At 36.9% G+C, this 10,859-nt stretch overlaps 2 protein-coding genes and 2 non-coding genes across 4 annotated transcripts in view; 1 reads left to right on the top strand and 3 right to left on the bottom strand.

The window, feature by feature from the left end:
- Positions 1-188: 188 nt before the first annotated feature.
- LOC100680404 (xaa-Pro aminopeptidase ApepP) overlaps positions 189-10,859 on the bottom strand; it is a 43,106-nt gene continuing 32,435 nt past the window's right edge. The window contains exons 2-12 of the mRNA XM_003424265.5: positions 9,838-10,064; positions 9,451-9,630; positions 4,046-4,160; positions 3,575-3,953; positions 3,375-3,495; positions 2,001-2,364; positions 1,658-1,891; positions 1,411-1,580; positions 1,227-1,322; positions 916-1,141; positions 189-839 (exon numbers count right to left, since the gene is read on the bottom strand). Of these exons, the coding sequence (XP_003424313.2) occupies positions 814-839; positions 916-1,141; positions 1,227-1,322; positions 1,411-1,580; positions 1,658-1,891; positions 2,001-2,364; positions 3,375-3,495; positions 3,575-3,953; positions 4,046-4,160; positions 9,451-9,630; positions 9,838-10,064 (2,138 nt within the window). The 3' untranslated portion in view covers positions 189-813. The remainder of the gene's footprint in view (positions 840-915; positions 1,142-1,226; positions 1,323-1,410; positions 1,581-1,657; positions 1,892-2,000; positions 2,365-3,374; positions 3,496-3,574; positions 3,954-4,045; positions 4,161-9,450; positions 9,631-9,837; positions 10,065-10,859) is intronic.
- On the bottom strand, positions 4,403-4,618 carry LOC116416678. The gene has a single exon (XR_004227010.1). It is a non-coding gene; the product is annotated as a small nucleolar RNA U3 (small nucleolar RNA).
- LOC103317128 lies at positions 5,682-8,030 on the top strand. The gene is made up of 3 exons (XM_031925708.1): positions 5,682-6,075; positions 7,380-7,510; positions 7,676-8,030. Exons 2-3 carry the CDS (start codon positions 7,430-7,432, stop codon positions 7,934-7,936), a joined length of 342 nt encoding a protein of 113 aa, XP_031781568.1. The 5' UTR covers positions 5,682-6,075; positions 7,380-7,429; the 3' UTR covers positions 7,937-8,030.
- On the bottom strand, positions 10,167-10,239 carry TRNAA-AGC. Its single transcript has one exon. It is a non-coding gene; the product is annotated as a tRNA-Ala (tRNA).

Genomic DNA, 10,859 nt, shown 5'->3' with positions numbered 1-10,859 from the left:
ATCGAAGTGTTCTGGAGTGACTGGATTATTTCAAAAATTACATTTAGGAAATATTTTAATTCATTTTCTTTATTAATGAAGTTCATTCAAAAGATATTTTATTTCGGTGATGAACAGAATATAATAAACGTTAGATAATCATTTATTCTAGCCAGGAATAATAAAATGAAATACACTATAGGAACATGTTCATGTGTGTTACAAGAAACGTCAATAAATATTTTTATTCTTATAAAATCGATTCACATATTTACATACACAAGAAAGACTTATAGAATTATTTATCCCTTTTGGTTATTACAAAACAGTGGACCATTTCCATGTACATGATTTAATTGAAATACCCTGCTGAGTTTGAGATTCTCTACCAAAAAATCCATAGCAGAAGTCTCGACTTGGATGTTCCAATGCGTGACGTTGAAATTGTAAAATATATTCTATTAACGCTCAAGACATTTTGCTTTGTAGATTATAATACATTCAAAATATAAATCTATAGAATCATCTTTAAACCTAGTCTTACTTGTTGACACGATTAATCGCTGACGCATGTCAAACCAATTTATGTTTAATAATATAGATGTACAATTTTACACACATAGATAGTAGATGTTTGTAATTTTTTACATCAAGGATTATAATAAGCTAATTCTATTTACATATGCGAAATGGATAAAATACATCACTTATAGATATGAAATTTCATTAGCAATAACAAAAAATTACAATACTTTATCACCGTGTGAATCAGCAGTGAAAGCAAATTATTTATAACAGTCATCATTGGCATAAGAAACGCTGAAACATAGACGGTTAACTGAATAGGCCAAGGATGCGACCTGCAACGCAAATTTTATTTACTGACATTTATTAGCATTTAAAATAAATTTTCTTTTGGAACATAGTTATACTTACACAGATAGTGAGCAACGAATGTTGTAATCAGAAGAGTAAGAGGACTTGTGAAAGTAGGCGACTTATTGGAAATGCCTCTAAAGTAATTCAGATCAACTTTTCCCCACTCCGGTATACTTCGTGTTTTCTTCATCATCCACCAATATCCTTTTGGTCGAAGTTGCTTCTTCAACTCTTCTCCCACCTCATCGCGTATGCGTTGATTGTATTCATTTAGCCAACGCCGCTGTTAAAAAAATTTTGCTAATGATATGTATACTTTTCATAAATAGTAATACAATTATATTAACACAGATGCTTGGAATCCTTACATGAACGGGAGAAAGCATCTCGACCTCGATCAATTTCGGTTCATAAGGAACAAGGGCAACGTCACGGAACTTCAAAAATTGTTGGCCCCACGAAGACTGAAATTTTTTTAAAACGAAATAGTTACAAACTTTGATGAATTGTACTACAAAAAATTATTTGAGTGCACATATTTCTCCTTATTACCGGAACGTCAGCATTGACTACTTCAATTACGTTCTCGAGCCGGACTCCGAAATCTCCCTCTTTGTAGTAACCCGGCTCATTCGACAAAAAGTAACCCGGTTGCAAGTAAGCACTATTGCATCCTGGCACAGCAGAAGATTTGCCTCCCATGTATGCCACGATTATTGGAGCTAAATATGAAGAGTTATAAATTTTACATGGTTAAAATTCAAGCGATGTCGCGTCAAATTTGTCTACTCGAACTTACATTCGTGAACGGACAAAAAGTGGCCCACGCCATGGCTGGTCCCGTGCGTATAATCGTAACCCGTGGACCAAAGGGATTTCCGAGCTAGAACGTCTAGCTGATCGGTCCGTACAGTACTCGGAAAGACAGCAGTTGCAAGCTCGATTTGACCAATTAATACTCTCGTATAGGCTTCTCGTTGTTCCTGAGTTGGTTCCCCAAAATGAAGTGTACGTGTCAGATCCGTCGTTCCATCTAAACGTAAAGCGAACAGTTAAGACCGTCGTTTAAATCGAACAAAGTTACTCGACCTAACTGCATCTATGAATTTAAACTCAATACGTATAATAACGAAAGATCTTACCTTTGTACTGACCACCGGAGTCTATAACGAGCGTCGAATCACGATCGATACTAATATTAGTCAAATTCGTTGGTTCATAATGCGGTATCGCGCCATGAGGACCATAACCAACGATAGTGTCGAAAGAAATGCCTTTGCTGTCGTTTTGCTCGTAACGGAATGAATTGACGACTCTGACTACTTGCAACTCGTCCCATCCAGGAGCTTCGAGCTCCATCTGCTCTTCCATGTAAGCCAGAAAATCGCACATTGCCACCGCATCCTTCAAATGCGCGTTTCTCATTCCCTTGATTTCGACTTCGTTTTTCTCTGCTCGCATATCGATTATTGGCGATGGACGGATTAGCCTTTTGTTCACTGATATCTAAAAGTGATTTAATGATTTGCTTTACAACTATAACTATTATTAGTAATTTATAAATAAAACGACGGGTAGAAAATCGAGATTATCCGCGAGGTATATTTGATTACAGTTATGACGGAATGCATCTGATTATTTTTCGTTTGCACATTTTTTTGAACTCACTATGAATGAAGTAATTAAAAAGGTATATAAAAAAACATGCGCTTGCCTATCCCGACGAATCGAATATGGAACTCGTCCGGAACCGTGCATCGATGCAAGCGTATCGCGTGCACATCTCGTAATAACAATCTCATTGAAAAAAATTTCTCGGAATGACAAACACGCGGACGTACACACCTGGTACCCAGTAAACGAGTAAAATCGCTCCCTGGATTACCGGTGCGCGCGCGCGACTCGATGATTGCGTGGACTCACGCGCCTGCAGCAAGCATGACCTCGATGATCCTCCGTGGTTCCTGATGCCGCGGGCGCCAAGGCGTCCTACGGCTCCGGGCGCCATGAGTGAGCGGAGGTATCGGTCGACCGATCGCCTCTCTCTTTCTCTCTTTCGCGCGCGCGCGCGCGCGCGCACCTAGCCTATCCTCTCTCGTGCACACGAGCTGCAGTGCTGCGTTGTATAGATGCGATATATATAGTTTGCTAGGGAGAAAGAGCGAGAGAGCAAGTCGCAGACGTCCGCGCGTGCCGACGCCGAAGACGAGGCTAGAGAGAAAGATAAAGAGAGTCGCGGCGCGCATCCAACGTGGGCGTGTCAGCCCGTCACGCGGGGATCAAGCTAAGCTCAACGAGCTCCTCGGGCTCAGGCGAACATGGCGAGGAAGGTATGGCTAAATCTAGGATTATCTCGTCTAAATCGCGCGCGCGCCGCCGCTCTGATGGGCAGTTCTATAGCGGAGGCGAGATAAAGAACGAGCTGCGCGTATTTTCTTTTTGCGTTAAATTTACAGTATAGGTCGTGGTAATGTCGATCGAGAAGCCATTCACTCAATGAGGTTTCGAGCACCTACACAAGTGTGAACTAATTTCGATGCACCTGGAGAGAAAACGCAACGAGAGGGCAGCCACACCGAGGTCCAAAGTTGATTGAAAGTCCTCAAATCTTTGAATATTTCCGAATACTCCACCCAGCTGAAAATCATGCGATGCAATATTTTAGTTAGCTTGACAATTTTTCTAAAAAACTGTCTAATTTTTCAAAGTTTCTTACGTAACGCAGTCGGCGTGATAGCAGCCATCCATTTTTAAGTGAATCTCGGTGCTCCGGTCCAGTTTGTGTTTCGGAGTGTAGAGCCGGATTCTGCCGAATTCGATAATTGCATACGCCCTGAGTACGTAAGTGGTTGGCAAATCGTGACCGCGAATATTAAAGAGCCATGAGATTTCATCGAGGGCGGTAACGACTAAAGCTGTTACATTCAAAAACAGCATCTCGTCTCTCACGGCTTTTATCTTCTCTTGCCAGGGTTTGCCGGAAAATGAAAGCTCTAGCGGATATGCGACGTAGGTGTTGTATTCGGGCCGATCGACTTGCCATATCGTGTCCACCAAATTGTTCTCCACTGCTATCAACTTGATGCTGGTGTTTGCTAGAAACGCGTAGTTTGGTTAATATTTCCATATACAATTAAATATAAAAGACCAAGGATTTTAGTTGTACAAATTTTCATGGCATTAGTACCTAATTCAGTTTCCCATTGGTCCCAGACGAAGGCTGGTATTAACTTGGGATCTGCGCCGATTCGAGCTTTTTTATCTTTAAATTCATTTTTTAGCCATTCTGTTAATGTGGGTGTCTGCAAAATAAAAAATACGACCATTAATTCTTTTATTTAATACGAGTAAGCAGCAAGTAATTGTATTTAACCATAGCTGGTAAGTGTCACTTGGATCATTAAAAAAATAATTGATGAAATTTCTATGCTCTAGAAATGAGTGATTAATTTATTCGTACTCGTTTAAGTACACCGAAGCTTTTTCCACGCAGCGTAAAAGAAGCTATCAGGAGAAAATTTTGTTTGATTTAATTAAAAAGCAGACCACTCAGAAAGCCCGTCCTTCCATGCCTTCTGTACAAAGTACAAAAGGTGAACGATCATCGATGACTGGTATTCTGACCAAAGCCAGAATTCCGAGTCGTCCTCACGCTCAGGAAAGAGAGCTACAGCTCATCCTCATGGTTGCATCGACTCCTACTTTGGGTAGAGAGTCTGTGAAGATATACTACAGAAATGATCCTGTGAAGTATGATCTTAGCGTATAGCTCCGCGCGGTTCCTACTTATGCTTTTTAGATTGATCTTTCGTTTATAGGTGGAGTTTCCCGGTAGCCACCTAGCGAGCGAATGCCTAAGTCGGGCGTACACAGTGTTGTACTATAGTCTTGTGTAGTCCAGTAAAATTAACTGTGAAATCGCCCTGCGGTAGAAATGGCTCCATTTTGGATATTTCGTAAATCAGGGTCGGAAAAGCCGATTCTGAAATTTGCAGCTTCCTAGAACGAGGGGTTCTATGCAAAAACAGCGTGCGAAAGTTATTTTTGCTTATATCTCGAGATCGGCTTGACCTATGAAAAAATGGCTGGCATCAATGGAAAGAGCGTTAAATTTTGCATTGGAAACGATTTTTACTAGATTCCGATGAGCGCAAAGTTCCGAGATAATTAATGAAAAAAAAATTTGCTTGGTGTAGAGGCAGGGGAGGGGAGCGCGCAGACGACATGGCCACCACCGCTCTCTCCGCGCGCAGCGGCGGGACGGCGGGAACCGAGCCGCGCTTGAATGCGTCCTGCGAAAATATCATTTTTGACTTCGCGGCGACACCCGGAAAACTTTGTAAATTACTTGAATAAAATGTTTTTGTTAGACCTATTTTTTAAGGAAGTAAAGGTATCACAAGTAGTATGTACATACAATTCTTCTTATTAAAATTAATCTTGTGAATAATTTATGAAAATATTGGGATACCATTTTTAAATGTGGCTATTACACAACACAACGGGTAAATAATAGAAAGATAAAAATGTTAATTTAAAGTTGACCTTTTTATACAAAGTTATAAATGATTCTGACTATCGCAACTTATTTAATTTTTTTCTCTGTGTTTATTAACAACTTCGTTTTGAAATATAATTATTTTTATAACTCCTTTTATAGTTCTTGATTTTTCTATATAATAAAAGGTATTAGTATTTTCAAAATCATAGCTATACTATACTATTTGATGTTCTTTATTTTACGAAAGTATGAAAAATATGAAATGTAATTACTACTAAATTTTTGGTAATCTCGAAATAGAATTTCGAGAACAATTTTTTAATTCAGATTATTTAGTGCGATATAAATACCAGTGTCTCAAATGCACTCTGGAAAAAATCATTCGCGACGTATCATATAACCGAACTCATCCCAACATCCTGTCACCACATACTAAATGTTTATAAATTATGAAAGTCAACGCCACATTCTCAATTCATTACTCGAGCTGGTTAATCATACGTCAGAACACTTTGGTATCTCATCGAAGTAACATCGTGCTCTAAAGAGTGTATTCCAGAGTCATTTTTAACTAAAAATCTATTAGAAATCACAAAATTATTGTTTTTTGAGTGTGTGCCTTGGCAGTTTTTTAATTTGTGATACCAGCTTATTGATTGGTTTCTGAATCCTAGAAGAATATTTTATTATTTTCGAAGAATTTATTCAGAATTACGGTATGTACACATATTTTATTTATTCATATAAATGCTAGAAATTTAGATTAAATATTTTAATACGATTGACATTTAAAAACTTTATAGCAAAGAAAATAAATATTTATTGAAAAAAGATGCTAGGTTTGTAATGCAATAAAATAGTGTCCGCACTACATAATGACATTATTCAAATAATGCAGTGCAGTAGATTTATGTCAAATACTTTTTCATTTTAAATAGTACAAGTAAAACTGTTAAGTTAGTGTATGCGTTAGATCTGAAAATATTATTTGCATTTTCGCAACGAAAACTAGTACATTATTACGCTCTTTTGCGCAAGATATCTGATTCGAACTATTTGAATTTTGCATCGTGTAATATGGGCTTTGCCGAAATCAAAGTCGAGATTGAGTGATAAGAGGTAAAATCAAGCTCATTTTTAAAAATGTCCATATTACACGATGTTAAATTTAAATAGCTCGAATCAGATATTTTACGTGTCGAGTGTACATACATTTCGCACTCCCGCGGCAAAATGTAGTACATTTTATACTTTATATTAATGCATGGTTAGCGAGTTCAATTGCACCACGTACAAGTACTTGATTCTTTTTATTTTGATTTGTAATACTTTTATTTATAGCAGCCTACGCCATTTGGATTATATTTATATTACGCTTGTTTTCTTAGAAATTTTTACGTGAAAGCTGAAATTTTGCGTAGGTCTTCTTAATATTATAACGAGTATATTGTAGTTTTTTATTTTATTCTCTAAACTTTAAAAACATGGCAGTCTTACATGTTCATCGACTATTTTTGACCTCGCTTCATATTAACCTGCCAACTTTGAAATCGAAAATTACGGAAATATGTTCGGTAACCAATATTGGGAAAAACGAGAATTTTGTATACACTAGACGCATATATCTTCAAAGTTTCACATTGCATACTCTTAACATTCGTTGGTAGGGTTCGTTTTATACACAAAAATTTAACACGAATTTTTATATGAATTCTTTTTACACGTATGTTTTTACATTGAACACAAAGAAATTATTAATATTACATTTTCTAGACAATAACATTGTGTACAATATTATTGTATTAAATGTTCAGTACTAATTATCTATTTATGTTCAATAAAAAAGCTTATGTGTAAAAGAAAATTCGTATATAAATTTGAATTAAAATGTATAAAAAACCGTAGAACATTCTCAAATGTTTTTAATGTAGGATATGTTAAAAATTTTATAATTGCAAAACAAGTAAAAAATTTGCGACGAATAAAAATCTGTAAAAAACTTGAAATTTCATTGTTTCAGATGTTTCGCTTGATATTTGCACTAGCTTTTCTATTACAATATACGTGGAGATGAAAATTCACCCTACGAGTAATATGCTACTACCTATTATGAATCCTAAACCAGTTGCACCAATCGAATTACTAGAGATGGTGAGTTATTATATGTTATCCTAAAATATATTATATGAAATTGTCTAATTTTTCTTTGAAAATAATTCCCAAATGACGTATTTAATATTTATTTTAGTGAACTATTCGATATTTTCTATTGTAATATTTACTGTGATAAGAAAAAATAATAAACTTGATTTTCAGATATTCTGTGGATGTAAAACAAACTGTAACACATCCCGATGTTCGTGCAAAAAGGCTGAAATAAAATGTAGTTACAGTTGTAAAAATTGCAATGGCCAAAGCTGTGAAAATACTTCAAATTCGCATAAGGTCATACTTGAGAGTGATACAGAAGAGCGACAAGATGATATAGATGATATAGAAGATAATGAAAATCTGTGGAATGATGAAATAAATGATTTACAAGAAGAAGAAGTTGATGAAACACAAACTGAAAATTAAAAAATTTTGCTGAAAAATTCTGTCAATTCTATTTACTAGAATAATATAACCATTTTATTATATATTAAATTTTTACAATAATCATATTTATTTATATTTTGACAGTTTTATACTTGTATTATTGATGTTGCTTCATATTAACATTAAAAAATGCTATCGTAAATTTTTCAACAATAATTTACTTACAGGTAAAAAAACACAAATTCAAATAATAATTTTTATAGCACTGGGTGGCTTAAATCCGCATTTAAGTCACGCCAAATCCGTGGCGTAAGTAGCCCTTTCTGGCACTGTGTATATCGCACTCGCTACGCTCGTGCGCTAACCTCACGCTGCCAGAAAGGGCTTCTTACGCCACGGATTTGCGTGACTTGACGGATTTAATCAAGCAGTGCTATAAAATATTGTACAATACTCGAGTCGTATGTTCACTTTCCAGCACGGCATGAGCACCCTCGCTACGCTCGGGCGCTTAACCTCGCCGTGCCCGAATATGCCTCATACGACACTTGTATCGTAATGTACTATGGGTCACTGAAACTAAAGAAATCGCTTCCGCGCATACAAAAGTATATGAAATATGACTATTTCATTTTTTCAGCGCCATAGGTGCACCGGTTAAATCAAATTTGGGATGCAAGGTAATGCCATTTTTCCGCTCATTGGATAGCTATATTGTTGAGAACATTTATTACTTATTTAATTCATAATTAACTATACATACTTAATAATTATATAGCTAATTTCGATAATATTAATAAAAAGTTCATACAATAAGTTTTCCGGATGTCGCCGCGAAATAAAAAATGATATTTTCGCAGGACGCATTCAAGCGCGGCTCGGTTCCCGCCGTCCCGCCGCTGCGTGCGGAGAGAGCGGTGGCGGCCATGTCGTCTGCGCGCTCCCCTCCCCTGCCTCTACACCAAGCAAATTTCTTTTTCATTAATTATCTCGGAACTTTGCGCTCATCGGAATCGAGTAAAAAATCGTTTCCAATGCAAAATTTAACGCTCTTTCCATTGATGCCAGCCATTTTTTCATAGGTCAAGCCGATCTCGAGATATAAGCAAAAATAACTTTCGCACGCTGTTTTCGCATAGAACCCCTCGTTCTAGGAAGCTGCAAATTTCAGAATCGGCTTTTCCGACTCCGATTTACCAAATATCCAAAATGGAGCCATTTCTACCGCAGGGCGATTTCACAGCTAATTTTACTGGACTATTGTAGAATGTAAGAGGGAAGATGCGAAGTTCCGTCTATAGATGTACAGACAGAGTGGGGACGGGGGAACCGTCTGCAGATATATACATATATAGGAAGAGAACAGATTATCGGCACACGGTATTACTTTTTTAGACAAGTGAAACTAATCTAAGACTTTGAATGCGAATTACAATGAGTTTATATAAACTTGGATGGCTAATTTATTTCTAAGTATATATAAATAAATGCGCGAGTAGAATATTTGCATTAAATAATAAATAAATTTGTTATATGTTTTAAAATTAGCTTACTTGCTCTTGCGGGTGTTTCATGAGAATCCAATTGCAATCTAGCTGAGAGTCGGCTTGAATGAAATACCTGCCGTCTGTCCAAAATACTGCTTTATCTTCCGTTATTAGGGCATCCCCGGCACTTCCGGTAAAGCCAGTGATATACCTTCGTCTCTCATCTCGAGGATCCACAGTTTCACTCTTGAAATTAAAAAAGAAATACATATCTTTTAAAGTATATATACAATATAAATTTTGCTAAAGTAAAAATAAGTTTAGAATTATTTTATGCTAGTGTTAATTAGTGTATAATTGAAATTATTTGAGTTGTGTAAACTAATTAATATGATGAAATGGATTTTATGAAATATTTAATTTTATATAGCGACTATTCAATCATCAATTTACCTGATGCTCGTCGTCCGAGGTAACAATATATCCTTGAAGAGGTGCTGTTTGAAGCGTTGAAATGCGTTTCATTTCGCTTCTTATCGAACGCAATCGAGAGGTAGTGTTTACTCTATCTGGAGGTTGTTGGTTTGGATATTTTGCGGCTGGGCAGAACTTTCTATTAGATCCTTTATAGTTAAATGATGGATTTGCAAATTCGTGGGCGCTGCACAGTGTGACCAAACCTTGAAAATTTTTTTTTTTATAAATTTTGCTGTCGATTAAAAAACGGTATTCATCTTAAAATTTATAAATAAAAAATTTTACATAAAAAAAAAATTGAAACTTGGAGGCGCCGGGTATCGATCCCGGTACCTCTCGCATGCTAAGCGAGCGCTCTACCATCTGAGCTACGCCCCCGGATTGGAGAACGATTGCCAAGTAGCGGAGTCGGCTTGGATCATTGGCTTCGCGCTCCATTGACACGGAGATTACAATTCACGTTTGTAAAAATTTTACAAAATTAAATATATATGTAATTTTAGCATTGAAGAAAAGAGTTCCAAATCGCATTGATTAATTAATAAATACATAAAATAGTTATAGTTCACGAGACCTTATGAATAAATCAAACAACAAATTTTTGTAAACAATATATAACCTAAAAGGTGCGTCGCGTAATTTACGAATTTACTACTAGGCAAAATTCGTCTTAGGAACGTCCCAGAAACGTCCCATGGGCATCCAGAGGGTGTGCTGAGTGGTGCGCATGCATTAGGAGCCTACGAGGCGTCAGGAGGTAGCCTGGTATCTCCGCGCGTTCGCCGCGCGCCATTTTCGAACGCAATGCCGCGACTACAGATATAAGAAGCCAAAGCGGAAAGATGAACGCGCGAGTAAGTAGACAACGCTTCGTCCACTGTACGGCTTTCGTCAATGCAGTTTCTGAGTTGCTGACAATAAATAATAGCGGCCTCGCGTATTTCCGAGAGTAATTCCGTATTAGGCTAGTAGGAGGTGTGCGTAATTCTTAGGCCTAT

This window comes from Nasonia vitripennis, assembly GCF_009193385.2.
Source record: "Nasonia vitripennis strain AsymCx chromosome 3 unlocalized genomic scaffold, Nvit_psr_1.1 chr3_random0004, whole genome shotgun sequence".
NCBI classification, from domain to species: domain Eukaryota; kingdom Metazoa; phylum Arthropoda; class Insecta; order Hymenoptera; family Pteromalidae; genus Nasonia; species Nasonia vitripennis.
Note: the sequence above shows the minus strand (reverse complement) of the source record. Positions and strands in the feature narration are given on the sequence as shown.

Bases quoted from the DNA above. Each gene is read 5' to 3' on its own strand.
- LOC103317128 (XM_031925708.1), top strand. From the start codon at position 7,430: ATGAAAATTCACCCTACGAGTAATATGCTACTACCTATTATGAATCCT. The intron at 7,511-7,675 runs GTGAGTTATTAT...CTTGATTTTCAG, and splicing joins CAATCGAATTACTAGAGATG to ATATTCTGTGGATGTAAAAC.